The following is a 16807-nucleotide window of genomic DNA, read 5'->3' on the forward strand; positions in this document are numbered from 1 at the left end:
TCCTTCCTTTCACGTAAACCGCTGCTCCTATGCACTGTGTACAGGCCCTCACTCGGTCCTGCTGTTTGCTTGGTGCATTGACTGGAAACGTTTATCATCGCTTTATATTGTTTCAGAGCTGGAATTGTTGACACATATGCAGTTGGCTAGGCTCAGGGCCGGTTCGAACATATAGGCGACATAGGCGACCGCCTAGGGCGGCACTTGTGCGCCTTCACTTGCAGCTCTCCAAATATTCTCCAGCGCTCTGCCTCTCATGCTCTTCCCCGCTAGATCCATTATCTCGCCGCTGTCCGCGGCACGAACCGCCCGCCCTACTATGCCTCTGATTGGCCTACCCTGATATTCTTACCCTAACCCAACCAATCATCACTCCTCATGCCTAAACAAGCACTACTACTAGCCAATCAGAGGCAGAGGAGGGCGGGTCATCATGTCTTCTCCATCCCGCTTGAATGAGGAAAAGGGACACGGAGTAAATGAAATGACATAGCCTACAAGTAGACTAATTTACATCATTAACTGTGGGTTAAGGTAGCCTAGGCCATGTGCTCATATGTGTGTACCAGTATTAGTGTAATCAGTAAATAAGCGCGATATTTCTAACGTTGTTTCTGGATTCCAAAACAATCTGTTTCCCTGTGCAGCGCGCAGTGCGCACTTTGCCTGCCCATTCATTGGAGAGACCAAAATTGCAAGATACAATATCTGAAGTTTCTCAAAGTTGAAACTACCTCTGCAGTAGTAGCCTACAATGAAACAAGACAGACTTAATGGACTGGCAACAATCTCCATATAAAATGAACTGGCAGAGAGAATCCTAATAGAGGATGATTGGATTTATTTAAAGACCTTTGCTGACGCAGCCCCCGCTGGTGTCCACTTCTGAAAGGTAAACAAGCTTTATTTGCCAACAGCTCGTAACAACAACTCGCCTTTGTTAAGTTGTGAATCTGCTGATGATATAGGCTATAGGCTAAATACATTGTGAGTCTTATATTACTGTGGTTGCGCCGCCGTGCGCACATTCCGTGTTTTATGCACATGAGAAAGTGGTAGATAGCGTTGTACAGTGGGTGGTACCAAATACAAGATAGCGGGAAAAAACAACACAGAAACTGAAAGTGAGGATTTATCCTTCAAGATGAAAAACGTACACGAGGATTTGGTACAGAAAACCTATACTTTCCCCCCAACTCCAGGGATTTCGTTGTCATGCGACCATCAAATGGTAAGTGTTATATGGCCGCCATGCCAATATTGTGGACGCTGCTCCTACAGTATGCACTGTGTACAGGCCTATTCAGTACATTTGGGAGAACGGTCATTAAAGGAGAATTTCGGTTTTTTTAAACCTGGATCCATCTCCTGGCATTAATTATGATTTGGCCACTCACCAGGCGATCTCCGCGGCGTTTCTGGCCGTCCTAGCGTTGTTTTGACATCAATAGCGTCCAAGTCAGTTGTAAAATGGAGCTGACTTGGGGCCAAGTGTGAGCCTGTCTTTCCTGCATCTAAATAGCTATTTTTATTCCCGTTTTCGCCAAATATCGTCAGAATCTGATCCCTCAAGAAGCACCACAGTGATATTTCGCCAAAGGCTGTTTCCTGGAGTCCCACAGGGATCAAATTACCTCAAACGTGATCTCGGTCACCAAGTCTCGTGAAGTCCCGCGATACTTTCCTGCCGACTGACCAAGTACAGGAGGACGCTTTGCGGTGGTGGTTTTAGCGCAACCTATGTGGGGTTTGGCATAACCTTCGTTATTTCGAATCCCACATAGGTTACGCCAAACCCCACATAGGTTGCGCTAAAACCACCACCGCAAAGCGTCCTCCTGTACTTGGTCAGTCGGCAGGAAAGTATCGCGGGACTTCACGAGACTTGGTGACCGAGATCACGTTTGAGGTACGGTAATTTGATCCCTGTGGGACTCCAGGAAACAGCCTTTGGCGAAATATCACTGTGGTGCTTCTTGAGGGATCAGATTCTGACGATATTTGGCGAAAACGGGAATAAAAATAGCTATTTAGATGCAGGAAAGACAGGCTCACACTTTGCCCCAAGTCAGCTCCATTTTACAACTGACTTGGACGCTATTGATGTTAAAACAACGCTAGGACGGCCAGAAACGCCGCGGAGATCGCCTGGTGAGTGGCCAAATCATAATTAATGCCAGGAGATGGATCCAGGTTCAAAAAAACCGAAATTCTCCTTTAATATGCACGTGTCGGTATGTTTTGTGTGTGTGTGTGTGTGTGTGTGTGTGTGTGTGTGTGTGTGTGTGTGTGTGTGTGTGTGTGTGTGTGTGTGTGTGTGTGTGTGTGTGTGTGTGTGTGTGTGTGCAGAATAGGTTGTTTTGGTCCTGCAGTTTGCTTGGTGCATTGACTGGAAACGTTTATCATCGCTTTAGCCTATATTGTTTCAGAGCTGGAATTGTTGACACATATGCAGTTGGCTAGGCTACTGTAGGCTTTATAACTAGGAGATGAGGCCATATTGGGCTGGGTACTATTAACGTTATATGCCCCCCGCCCCCTCTCCCCCCCGATGTCGGGCGCTATCAAACGTAGCGTTCTTCAGTAGGCTACTACCTTTGGTGTGAATATGATAAAGTGTGGTTATTTATGGTGGAGGGAGGGTGATGCATTTATCTCCAGTCACTCAGGGAGGGACATGGGAAAATATTTATAGATCTGGGGAGGGTGAAGGAACAAAACGAAAACAAAGTCGCCCCTGCACCATACCCCCCCCTCTCATAAATAACGAACAGTCCCTTAACAGCTGCCGGGGTCCCCATGCAAGTGGATGGGAATTATCCTTTCTGGGCTGCATGGCGTCACGTGACTTGCAATACAGAGCTTCGCCACCATGTTCAAATGGCTTCACAGCCCATTTTTCGGGTGAGAACGTAACATATATGCAAGACCAGTTTATCAGAATAACGTATTTGGAAATATTTTACGAGCAGCGAGGACTGGGAGCGCTGGCTGTGCTGACACCGGTCGGACTAGCTATCTGTCAAACCCTACTGTAGGCTACTGGCAGTGAGAAAACACTGTCGACATGCTTTTGTAACTAACGTTAAATGCCGACCGGGTACAGCCATCGGCTCCTCGCAGCAGTAACGCTATGAACATGTCACTGAAGTTGGGCCGCAGTGTAGCTTAATTCTGAATGTTGCCAAACTTCATTCATTATTATAGTGACGTTTTGTTTTGAAATTGGCCGCCAAGTAGCGCTGAACCGGAAGAACAAATACAATTGCGTGTAACGCGGAAGAGAGAAAAAGTGGGCATGGTGAATAAAGTGAATATGAGACCCGTATAAGTATAGAAGGTATGCACACCCACTGGAACACGCCCCCTCAAACGGGAATGAGTGTCAAAATGAGTGTCAAGTTCCTCCCCGAGCAGCAGGTGTCAGTTATCTAGGCTGATTACTGCATTCAAGCTCAGTCTTGCTGTGATTCAGTGGGCGTGACCCCACAGTGACTTCTGCCTCTGTGACATCACATGCATACCCTCTATACCATTGTATGTTGGCTGGTGTTAACTTTTGCTGTCCACAGTAAAAGTCTCTTACCACTGGGATGATGTGCGTGACTCCGTCTCTGCTGTCGATCCCCGTCCCTCGGTCACGTCAGCGTCCACTTCCCCACCTGTCTGGACTGACGGGGACACGTCAGCGTCCACTTCCCCACCTGTCTGGATTGACGGGGACACGTCAGCGTCCACTTCCCCACCTGTCTGGACTGACGGGGACACGTCAGCATCCACTTCCCACCTGTCTGGACTGACGGGGACACGTCAGCGTCCACTTCCCCACCTGTCTGGACTGACGGGGACACGTCAGCGTCCACTTCCCCACCTGTCTGGACTGACGGGGACACGTCAGCGTCCACTTCCCCACCTGTCTGGACTGACGGGGACACGTCAGCGTCCACTTCCCCACCTGTCTGGACTGACGGGGACACGTCAGCGTCCACTTCCCCACCTGTCTGGACTGACGGGGACACGTCAGCGTCCACTTCCCCACCTGTCTGGACTGACGGGGACACGTCAGCGTCCACTTCCCCACCTGTCTGGACTGACGGGGACACGTCAGCGGGGACACGTCAGCGTCCACTTCCCCACCTGTCTGGACTGACGGGGACACGTCAGCGTCCACTTCCCCACCTGTCTGGACTGACGGGGACACGTCAGCGTCCACTTCCCCACCTGTCTGGACTGACGGGGACACGTCAGCGTCCACTTCCCCACCTGTCTGGACTGACGGGGACACGTCAGCGTCCACTTCCCCACCTGTCTGGACTGACGGGGACAGCACAAGTTCAATAATACTGTAACACACAGTAGACAGATCAAGTCTACACTACCCTGTTGTCCCATCATGACCGGCTAGCCTAGCACACAGACAAAGCAAAGTATGGTGCTTTGCATTGCATGAGACGAGCTTAAGGTTGAAATAGATGTAGCCTAACATAGCATTTAGAGTTGAAGGTTTCCATTTTAATTTGTTACATTGCAGGGGGGAAACTCTTGACTGACAAAGTCAGAAAAAGTGTTTGCATTTTCAACTCATCACAATCAGGGCAGGCAGGTATTCTTAACTATAATTGGGTTGACTTGACTGGCCTCTTTTGGTTGTGTGATCTGGTGATGTTTGAACCCACTTAGAACAGTGATGGTGATTGGTTGAGATGCAAAGCTCAAGTTGTGTGGGTGTAGTGAAGGAATTGGAAAGGGGGGGGGGGGTTGCAGATGGAGTATTTGTTCAGCCAGCCACATTAGCAGCTAAAGAAAGCTTTGCTACTTAGCAGCAACAGTGACATCTGAAATCTGGTCTGTGGATGGTGTTCATTAAATGTCGTGGCCTAAAATGTCTTGGAAACGTACCTGAACAACGATGACACACACACACAACACATGCAGGACCATGTTTCAGTTTCTGTAACGTACTGTACGAAATGAGGGTCAATTGACGTTACACCCAGTTAATAAACAAATAGAACAGCTAACGCTAGCTAGCTATGGGACGAATCAGTGACGTCACTTGCCACCCAGAAATGCGGAAGCCCGCGGCAGTTATTCGTATGAGTTGTGCCAAACAAACAAACATGAAATATATAACGGAACCGACGCCATACACGTACACGTGAGTGACGTAGCTAAGATAGCTAAATGAGCCCTCACCTCTGGCTGTTGTCTACGGACACTCGATTCCACACCTGGCCGCCAGCGCTGCGAGTCCCTCCCCACTCCATCCAACTGAACAACAAGAGTAGACAAGCTAACGCTAACTGTTGCAGTTCCGTCCATTTTAACATAGCGTTAGCTACCTGCTGTTCTTCTTCAGAGGTCCGCGTTCCTTCAAAAACCTCGGAGACATAGCTGTATAATCCCAGTTTAGCTCACAAAATGATGGATATCATATCGCCGACCAGTCTGAGATAATGCTGGCAGAGTGAGCTGGTGCACGTGCAGCCTGTTTGACAAGTGACAACAGGCCGCTCAATCGATCCCAGAGAAGAATGCATTTTTTTTTTTTTTTTTTTTTTTACAAATGTATTTACATAATAAGAAAATACAGGTTGAGAAGAGTGCAGCTATCTCGCGAGCATATGTCACCATTTATGACGTCACCATTTACATCCATGTCTAGCTGGTAGATTAAAGAGGAATAATTTGTTTTTGTTTTCACTCTTGTCATTGCTACTTGATTCTCGACTGTAATTTGTACCATCATACTTGTCAATTTTTATTTATTAATATTCAATGTTCACTTGTCTGTTTGAATATATAAAAAAAATGCCCCCAGCCCCCTCAAGCTGGCAACGCTGGCGATGAACACAAAGTGGAGCAGGTGATCAAGTTAAAGGCTTGTGAGGCTGAGAATGAATCTCTCCTCAAAACAGTGGAGGAGCAAGCCATTCAGTTTGATGTTTGTGACGTCACAAAGACCAGCTTTCGCAACAAAAGGTATGCCCTCCGTCAAGAACTGGACGAGCAAATCATCAGATTTGAAGCCTGCCCGGGGTCAAGATGGAGGCCCTTCTGAAGGAAAACAAGGAGCAGGCCGTCAAGCTTGAAGCTTGCAAGGTCAAAAAGTACATCTTGCGCAAGGAGGAGCAGTAGGCTACCACCAGCAGGAACCGAAGACGCAGGCCATCAAACTCAAGGCCTCTGTGTGTGGGACAACAAACAGCTTTGCCAGAAAATGGAGCACATCCAGAGAAACATGGCCATCTCCACAAATGGCATGGCTCCTAAAACAGCTGTCGTCCAGGCAGCAGGCAGCTCCCCTCAGAGACAGTCGTGACAATGAAGGCAACTCCACATGCATAAAGCGCTGTTGATCACCCCACCCCTAAAGAAAAAACATCCCCCAAAAATCCCAAGCGTTGAAATTGTTGTTTAGATCAGTTATATCTTTTGTTGATTGTCCTGAAATGCTTTGGCAATTTTGTTGTTATTACACATGCCAAATTGAATTGAACTGAATTGAATACAATGTGCACAATTTTGCATAATGCATAAAGTTGTCCGTGTGTTTTGGTTTAAAGATATTGTATGACATTTATGGGAAGTTTTCCTTAGTAAATTACTGTAATTGATAGCCTACATTCATTTCTTTGTTAATTTTTTTTTGATGAGCAAAGCATAAACACATTCATTAGCAGGATCCAAAATTAGCACAAGCCAAATGCTGGTAAAATATGAAGAAAAAATAAAAAGACAGATTTTGGTGGTCTAACCTAACCCAACCAAAAATGTCCGCCTTGTAAAAAAAAAAAAAAAGGAAGTTTACCCAGGGGCCACACTGAGTGAGGTCGGCCCGCGGGCCGCCAGTTGCCCATCCCTGATATAGAGCCTAATAAGCCAAACTAAATCACTGAAATCACTATCACACAATCACGGGAAGGAGTTTCCAATGTGCACTGAATCTATGCACATGGCTCTTAGTGGTAATTGTGTGTGCATGTGTTTTCAAGGTATGGTCCCCACTAAGGGGAAATCCCCTGGCTTTCTTTAAGCGGCACCAACTGTGCAGCAGGCAGCCCGAGGTCCGGGGCCCGGGGTCGAGGCCAGGGGCTTACGGCAGGTTATTGCAGGCTTTCCTCCTTAGACCATAATGCAGCAGGACCCTTACTGCTGGGAGCCCAAAATGATGTGATGATGACAAACGGAGAAACAGATTTTAGACTTCTAGCTACTGTGGATTCCGTGTGTACCGGTAGATATGATTATATTGGGCTCATGGATAAAATCACTCCTAAGCATTCTTTCTTCTCTGTGCAGGTATCATTTCGTCTGGAGTTTGAGTTCAGCCGTTCTGTGTTCCTAGACCATGTGAGGGTCATCCTGGAGGCCAGCAGGTGTGAACTACTAACCTTATCCGTGGCTCAGTGGTTAGCACTGTTGCCTCACAGCAAGAAGGACCCGGGTTCGAACCCTGGTCCGTCCCAGGTCATGTATGTTAGGGTTAATAAATACTCCTGTCAGTGCCCCTGACCAAGGCACTGGCAAAAAGAACTGGAGTTGGTCCCCGGGCGCTGCACTGCGGCTGCCCACTGCTCCTAGTTCTAGGAAGGTTCCTAGTAGAGGATGGGTCAAATGCAGAGGAGGAATTTCCCCATGGGGATAAATAAAGGATAACCTAACCTAACCTAACCTAACTTATCCACCCCTCATCTGTATGTTCAATCAGTCTACATCCAAATAGGTTTCTGGTCATGTATGTACACTATGAAAACCTACAGTATGGCGGCTATAGGTCTACGTTAGCGGCCAAAAGTTTGGACACATGCATTCTTTATTTTTTTACAAATTTTCACATAGAATAATACTAGAGACATCAAAACTATGGAATAACACACAAATCATGCAGTGACCAAAAAGTGTTAAACAAATCAAAACAATGTTATATTTTAGATTCTTTGAAGTAGCCCTTTGCTTTGGAAAGGCAAAGGCTTTGGAAAGAAATTCATACATTAATGATATTATATATTACCGGTATATCATATTATTTATATTTGTATTAACAAAAGTAATTTCAAGCATTTAAAGCATAAGCCATGTGTATTGCACAGGATCTTCTTGACATTGGCCTCAACTCTTCTTTGACATCAACAAAGTTGTCCATCAAATAACAGATAACTACTTCCTGTATTTCACCAATCACCAAGTGGCGAATCAAAATATACCACTTGGCTTCTCTCTCTGTTTTTCAGTTTGATAAGATTTTTTGAATAACTTGTATGTCTTCTTCTCTCTCAACAGCGACGGAGAGGAGATGAGCTCAGCGGATAATTTCAATGACATCTATTACTCACTGAAATATGAGGCTGACCTTCTGTTCACTAGGTTTGTAATTTTCTCGATATCCTATCAAACGATGCACTTTGCTGCACTCAGCAACATAAGTAGTTGGAGCTTATTGGCATCTGGAAAAATGATGAAACATATCAAGGTTGGAAAATAATTTACAGATAGCCAGCATGGAGGTTTTGGGATTATGCACTTTGCAACATATTCTTTAAAGCCCGCTGTAAATGTTAATCACGTTTATTTTGTTTAAATGCGTGTTCGTTACTTCTAAAGGGATTCCCATCCGACTCGGTACGACATCAAATCAGAACTGTCACTGGAGGAGCCTGGAGTTATCGGCCCTCCATTCAACTTGACTTTCCAGGTGAGATCCAGGTGCATCTCTCCACCATGATTGTGATTTACCGTGCAGGAAAATGTTCTGAGAAATCGTCTCTTACTGTTGTCTCTCAGATCCAGAACCTCGGCTTCTTTCCAGTAAAGGATCTGCAGCTCAACATTGAAATCCCAGAAATGACAAAAAACGGGAACCAACTCCTGCAGATATCAGACTTCTATATTGACCAGGTGAGAGCGGAGCCTCAAGACAAATAAAATAAAAATAAAAATAAAAAAGGGAAAAAAGGAAAAATAAAGGATATTTGGAGCAACTCAGTCTAAGTAACTTTGGAGGTATATTCTTTTAGTTTCAGCTCTCAACACAAACACAACGATTTAGGAACTAGTTAATTCACGTCTGACACTATGAGTCAAATGGGATTATGCAGTAGACCAAAAAGTGTAAAACAAATCAAAAGTATCTTCTATTTTAGATTCTTCAGTAGTCACCCTTTGCCTTGATGGTAAAGGCAAAGACTTTGGGAAGAAATTCATAGGTGTCAACTTCCCTATTTATATTTGTTTAAGAAACAAATCTCAAGCATTTAAGAATAAGTCTTTTAGACCAAAATGGCTTGAAGCGAATGAAAAACATACTGTAGCAGCACATTCATTCAGCTGTGTCCAAACTTTTGACTGGCGGTGTACTTGCAATGCTTTGCTTTAATTGATTCCTGTGTGTGACCATTTCACTCTTGCTCTGCAACAGAGAGCCAAAGTCGACGTCACTTCCTGCTTCAGCATGCGCACAAAGAGATTTCATCCGCCATCTATTTTCCCATAGACATTTCGTAAAATGCTTATGAAAATAGTTTTTAATGGTCAAACCAAGTGATTCACCTATATTTAGAATCAGGAGAGACCATAGAACATTTCACCAAAATGTATATATATATATATTTTTTTTTTATCTGCTATTTATTTATGTATTTGTGATTTGGTCTGAGTGAAATATTCTATGGTCTCTCTTGCTTCTAGATATAGCTGAATCATTTGGTTTGACCAAGTAAAACTATTTTCATACGCATTTTACCAAAGGTCTATGGGGAAATAAATGGCGGATGAAATCTCTTGGTGTGTATGCCTAACACGAAAGTGGGCGTGACTTTGGCTCTCTATAGGGTGTAAGAGCCTGACAGCTATTTCCTCTGCTGTCACCCCTCAGAGAGACGGGACCCACTGTATTCCCCCTCAGCACGTGGCACAGAGCAGAGCATCACCGGAAGACCTGTCACGCTTCTCCCGCCTGGTAAACCGCCTACCAAAACACACTCCCTCCCATAGAGGCTACTTTCACACCAACCCAAAACACACTCCCTCCCATAGAGGCTACTTTCACACCAACCCAAAACACACTCCCTCCCATAGGGGCTACTTTCACACCAACCCAAAACACACTCCCTCCCATAGAGGCTACTTTCACACCAACCCAAAACACACTCCCTCCCATAGGGTCTACTTTCACACCAACCCAAAACACACTCCCTCCCATAGAGGCTACTTTCACACCAACCCAAAACACACTCCCTCCCATAGAGGCTACTTTCACACCAACCCAAAACACACTCCCTCCCATAGAGGCTACTTTCACACCAACCCAAAACACACTCCCTCCCATAGAGGCTACTTTCACACCAACCCAAAACACACTCCCTCCCATATAGAGGCTACTTTCACACCAACGAAAAACACACTCCCTCCCACAGTAGCAGGCTACTTTCTTAAATCACCTACCCAAAACACTCCCTCCCACAGTAGCAGGCTACTTTCTTAAATCACCTACCCAAAACACCCAAAACACACTCCCTCCCATAGGGGCTACTTTCACACCAACCCAAAACACACTCCCTCCCATAGAGGCTACTTTCACACCAACCCAAAACACACTCCCTCCCATAGGGGCTACTTTCACACCAACCCAAAACACACTCCCTCCCATAGAGGCTACTTTCACACCAACCCAAAACACACTCCCTCCCATAGAGGCTACTTTCACACCAACCCAAAACACACTCCCTCCCATATAGAGGCTACTTTCACACCAACCCAAAACACACTCCCTCCCATATAGAGGCTACTTTCACACCAACGAAAAACACACTCCCTCCCACAGTAGCAGGCTACTTTCTTAAATCACCTACCCAAAACACTCCCTCCCACAGTAGCAGGCTACTTTCTTAAATCACCTACCCAAAACACACTCCCTCCCATAGGGGCTACTTTCACACCAACCCAAAACACACTCCCTCCCATAGAGGCTACTTTCACACCAACCCAAAACACACTCCCTCCCATAGAGGCTACTTTCACACCAACCCAAAACACACTCCCTCCCATATAGAGGCTACTTTCACACCAACCCAAAACACACTCCCTCCCATATAGAGGCTACTTTCACACCAACGAAAAACACACTCCCTCCCACAGTAGCAGGCTACTTTCTTAAATCACCTACCCAAAACACTCCCTCCCACAGTAGCAGGCTACTTTCTTAAATCACCTACCCAAAACACACTCCCTCCCACAGTAGCAGGCTACTTCCTTACATCTACAATAACTTACCCCCCCCCATTGCCGATGTCTGGTGTGTTTAAATACAGAACCGATCCAACACCCTCACTCTGCCAATCCAATGCACCGTCAACTTGGCCTCGTACCGAGAGGTTGCTGTCCGAATCACCGGGGCACTGCGAATAGACACCCTGCACGCAGTGAGTATAACACGCACACAAAAACACTGTGGCCACGCATTCCACATTCCCAGTGTGTTATTCTGCCTCGCCCCCCGTAGCGACGACGGCTCTTTAGGGTTTCAAGCGTGCGATGTGCTAGTGGGAAGTGACTGTGTTTTGATTTCTTATCCAGCTGAAGTTCAAAATCCTGGAGCTGGTAACCAGTGCAGCGGTGGAGCTGCCCTCCTCCAGCTCCATGTTTCTACACGAAGAAAGGCCTGTCAGACATGTGAGTCAACCAGGGCCAACGGCACGCAATCAACTCTGCGTCTCAAATGGGCGGTCCGGGGACCCCCAGGGGGTCCTTGAAGGGGGTTCCAGGGGGTCCCCATGAGCCAAAAGGGGGGTCATTTATTTTCGCTATAATTCCATTCATAAGTAACACAATGGTCGTGGGTTTTATACACTTTCTGTAATAAAACATCTAAAAGCATCAGTCTTATTATCATATGGGTGAGTGTAATGGGGGTCCGTGGTCTAATCGTTGTCAGTTTAGGGGTCGTTCATGTGAAGAAATCTGAGAACCACTGCCTTAGGAGGTCAATCTTCATAACATTGACAACGTTTGCATTTGATTTGGTTTGCAGTATTCACATCAGTACAGTGTGTAACATATAACAATTTATGTCAAACTGACTGATAAACACATTTTACAGCTACGACTATTTTGGAATGACATAGCCATAGCTATTGTTTCTGCTACAGTTGGGCAGGGCAGCGCTCAAGTAAACAGTGAAGTAGTCAGTCACACAATGGAGGTTGGTAGCCCAGTACATGTGCTGTGTGGTGCTCAGGGACCGAAAGGACCAGCAGCACTACATGTAAAAGTGTGGCCTAATACTCTCATATCTGCTGCCATCTATTGGCCAGTACGCACAACCATATCTCATTCTCTGTTTTTTGTTGGGGGGTTTGTAGGTAAAAAAAATATATATATTGCCATTTCTTTCAGCTGATGTAGGATCTAATCATATTATAAATGTAAACTCATGTTGAATGGACTTCAAAATTGCATGATGCAATTCATTCATCCCGTTTCAGAGTCAACTCTGAAAGTCAGAAGGATCTGTTCCTTTGTTTTATTCTACATTTGTCAAGTGGATTTTAAACTAGTGATCTTTGCAAATATTCAATATTCAATATTTGTGTTAGCCCATGAGCTGAACATAACAATGGTGTAAAACCTTCTTATTACAGTATGAGTAACCTCAGCTGTAATGCACTCACAACAACAAATTATTTGACTTTATACATGATCCGATGACTACATTGCCTCATTTTCCAGCTCCACTCTTTAGTGCTCTATCTCGCTTCGGAATGGCTGTGTCATCTTCAGTGTTTGTCATCGATACAGACTTTCATTCAAAATGGACTAGCGTCTTCAAATCAATTCTATTTTCATTTTTTTGTACAAGATGAACCCAATGAGCGCTGCGTCACTACACCGTACAATAACTGACAGAGTTCAGCGTGGTAAAGAAAGAAAGGAAAATCAATTAGATTGTGCTCGAATGATGTTTCAAAATCTCTTCTCGTCTCGTCCCACAGATAATCTTGGAGATCAGGAAGGAGGGAGATTACAGAATCTCGATTTGGATTATCATAGGTAGTACGTTGGGAGGACTCCTACTGTTAGCCCTGCTCAGTCTCGCTCTATGGAAGGTAAGGCTGACTTAACCCTCTGGACACAACGAACCAAATCATGCACAATTACTTAGAAATTAAGATATTGAATTGTGATATAGCGGTCATTAAAATAACCCTTCCTATTGAGACTGTCACAGGCCCTGTCTCAGCACTCCTTCTCAGCATATTATATTACCAAAGCACCAGTGTTGGGCAAGTTACTTTCAAAATGTAATATACTACATATTACTAGTTACTTTCATTTGAAAGTAATAAGTTACTTTACAATATTACTGTCTGTGTAGAGTAACTTGTTACTTATTACACTACTTTTGCATTACTTTCACCAAAATAACAGCAGCAGCAGAATGACATTGCCACCCCGGAACCATCCAGAAAAATAATTTCAACTGTCTTGAAGTCAGTGTAAACCGTCCAAAATTCAATGTTGTACTTTTCCTTTGTTAATGTCATCTATAGTGGTTATTTGCATAAAAACACAGTTTGATTAGGAAATGATTGTATCTTTATTTAAATATGTGCTTTGATTAAAAGAAACTCAATTTGTAACTTGAGTTACTTGACAAAGTAACTGGTATAATATTACTGAAATCCTATAAGTAATAAGTTATATTACTGAGTTACTGCTAAAAGTAATATATTACATGTAATATGTTACTTTTGTAATGAGTTACCCCCAACACTGCAAAGCACTCATGCTCTCCTATGATAAAAGTTGCTATTTACTGTACTAACACTACAGCAGTGCTCTAACTCACTGGATTTGGTTAGACTGCCACCCTATGTTAGGGGATGGAAATGCACTGTAAATACAGCTATAAAAGCAAAGCCATAAAACCAGAATATTTAGAAAATATCCTACCAATTGCTTGAAGGGGGATGTCTTGAATGTATTTGACCATTAAAATGCTATAATTGAGGCCAGTTTGTTTTTTGCATTAACTGTGTCCCATAGGAAGAAGTGGAGGGAAGATGTCATATGTGAAGTCCTAATAAAATACTGTAAAGTTCCGGAAAGAAAGAATGAGATCAAACACTATGGACATATTTTGTAGTTGGAAAACTATTATCCTATATACTATACATACAACACAACTATAAGTAGAAGCGTATTGTGAAGCACAAGGTCAGTCCAACAGTCCACAAAGGCAGTCTCCAGTCCCATTCATTGTCAACACAGCAGCTATCGACAGAACATCCATCTTGAGGACATCAGTCAAAGATCATAAAGAGTCTTGCTTTTCTCTGGGGCAAAGCTTTAGTTTGAAGCTGTTCATATTCACAAAGAGCTAATTGCGCTGTCATCTCGCATAGAAATAACTAACGTACTTGCTCTCTAAGGCTATGACTGCCCTGGAAAGCACACCGTCTTGTCTTGTTAAATGGTAACTTTCCTATCTAACGAGTCTCTGTGTCTGACGTGTGGCTCTGCCCAGCTGGGCTTCTTTCAGAGGCAGAAGAGGAGAGATGAGGACGAGCAGGAGGTGAACGGGAAAGTGGGCGAAGAGCGGTAACGCAGGCTAAGGGCCCCCACAAGACTCCTTATCCACAGGGGACCCAACACTCAGGGACCGTCCCAACTCCCCCACCGCACCCCTCCCTCAGTGGCACCGTACGGACAGCTCCGCAACACACGTGGCTGCAGCAAAACCTGCTCGGTGCACTGGATCTGTCCCGCGCCATGACCCCAAACCCCCCCCCCCCCCTCAATGAGTCAGCACTGTCACACTCACCCAGCGTTCCTGCACTGTCACGACTCTAGGGCCCTCAGTGTCCGTGCAGTCCATTGCTCTAGATGTTCTTCTAGATGTCCTTCACAACACTTGGAGCTCTCCTGTCCGGGGCGAAAGGCTGAAAGTAGGATAGAGCATTGCAGGCCAATTTGCCCTTGAGGCGAGCGTTAGCCAGTCACATTTTTTTTGTCTTCCTGATGATGAGTATTTATTTAACTCTTATGGTTAATTTGAAAATACATGAAAAACCTCAAGGTGGTGACGTGCCACCCACATGTAAAGTTATTATACTGTATATTGCTCAAGAATTCGAGTTTTAAAAAGATGTTATCTGCAACAAGTTCAGTTGACTTGCAAAGTAATTTATGAAGAAACAAAACTGAACTGAAGTCACCAGAGCACAAAGAGGATTCATCGTTTTTTTGTTGTTATCATTCTGCAAAGACGTTTCTCAAGCTTTCGATTCAGGGGTAACCTGACTCTGCCAGACGGGGGCGGTATTGTGCTCACAAGACATGCATGTTGTCCCTGTCTGCCAGTCAAGTTACTTCAGGGGAACTTGTAAAGAAAATTTGTATGAAGTTCCTCGAAAAATGTGTCCTCTTTTTTTATAAGATTATTCCTTGTCCTTTAATATTTTCATCCTGGGAAGTATGCAAGATGGTTTTTAAACATTTGATGCACTTTTATTTTGTAGAAAAATGAACTTGAATTTTGTAAATAGTCAAGTACCTTTTTATACCATATCAAATATAATATTGGTTTTCAGTATTTTCCACACAGCATTATTATGGCATTACTTTGTAACTTTAGCCTGAAGGAAAATGAAAATGAGTCAGCTTTACTAAACCTGTTGTGAGATGACGGGTGCCTGTCTTTCAACACGCTTTACATCAGAACAAATAGTCTGTGTTAAAGGGTATGCATCAAATCCTGCTTTGCCCACAAAGTCCACCTACTCTTCATGTGCTGTTGAGGCGACTTGATCAGGATTTCACCAAAATAGCAGATTGTAAAGAATTGTACCCACATGATAATCAGAAGCCATAATAACGATCAAACCGGTGATGTACATTGCTTACTGTATGCCAGCAATTTGTTTGCTGAAATCCCTTCTGGTGTTACCAATGAATGTCAGTGTCATATCTAATGAGGTGTGAAGAGCTGTAATATGCCTAGAATAAAACATCTAATATGTCTATGAGTGTGGGTCTCTTTAATGACAAGAATACCTGATGGAATATCTTTCCACCGCTGGAAGCTTGATGACGTCGACGGTGGCTCTTCACCTGAGACTAGTGTGTGTGTACTGTGTAATGACTATGAAATGCCACTTCATGTTCTGCACCAAAATGAACCTGCAACCAATCAATATTTTAGAAGAAAATACCTGATATCATTCAATATCAACTAGTCATTAATTACTGTCCTTTAAAAAGTCAAATCCACGGGTTTAAAGCACATTTATTGCAACAAAAGAACAATAGAAACATTACATTACAATAGTAATGATTCTGATTTGTGATTTTCGGCTAAGCTTATTTGTTCCCATGGTAACGTGCTTGACTATTGATCGGTTTGTTAGATTAGAGTTTTAAAAAGATGTTATCTGCAACAAGTTCAGTTGACTTGCAAAGTAATTTATGAAGAAACAAAACTGAACTGAAGTCACCAGAGCACAAAGAGGATTCATCGTTTTTTTGTTGTTGTCATTCTGCAAAGACGTTTCTCAAGCTTTCGATTCAGGGGTAACCTGACTCTGCCAGACGGGGGCGGTATTGTGCTCACAAGACATGCATGTTGTCCCTGTCTGCCAGTCAAGTTACTTCAGGGGAACTTGTAAAGAAAATTTGTATGAAGTTCCTCGAAAAATGTGTCCTCTTTTTTTATAAGATTATTCCTTGTCCTTTAATATTTTCATCCTGGGAAGTATGCAAGATGGTTTTTAAACATTTGATGCACTTTTATTTTGTAGAAAAATGAACT

The 16807-nt window shown here is 44.0% G+C and overlaps 1 protein-coding gene across 1 annotated transcript in view; it reads left to right on the forward strand.

Annotated features, from left to right (window-relative positions):
* LOC310791653 (integrin alpha-11-like) overlaps window positions 1-16001 on the forward strand; it is a gene marked incomplete at its 5' end in the record, with an annotated part of 85784 nt that extends 69783 nt beyond the window's left edge. Inside the window, 9 exons of the mRNA XM_083653303.1 lie at window positions 7303-7379; window positions 8284-8367; window positions 8605-8695; window positions 8785-8898; window positions 9875-9958; window positions 11310-11420; window positions 11575-11670; window positions 12990-13103; window positions 14525-16001. Coding sequence (XP_083509429.1) covers window positions 7303-7379; window positions 8284-8367; window positions 8605-8695; window positions 8785-8898; window positions 9875-9958; window positions 11310-11420; window positions 11575-11670; window positions 12990-13103; window positions 14525-14602 — 849 coding nt within the window. The 3' untranslated portion in view covers window positions 14603-16001. The remainder of the gene's footprint in view (window positions 1-7302; window positions 7380-8283; window positions 8368-8604; window positions 8696-8784; window positions 8899-9874; window positions 9959-11309; window positions 11421-11574; window positions 11671-12989; window positions 13104-14524) is intronic.
* Window positions 16002-16807: the final 806 nt, after the last annotated feature.

The sequence above is a fragment of the Poromitra crassiceps genome (assembly GCF_964638095.1).
Source record: "Poromitra crassiceps genome assembly, chromosome: 16".
NCBI classification, from domain to species: domain Eukaryota; kingdom Metazoa; phylum Chordata; class Actinopteri; order Beryciformes; family Melamphaidae; genus Poromitra; species Poromitra crassiceps.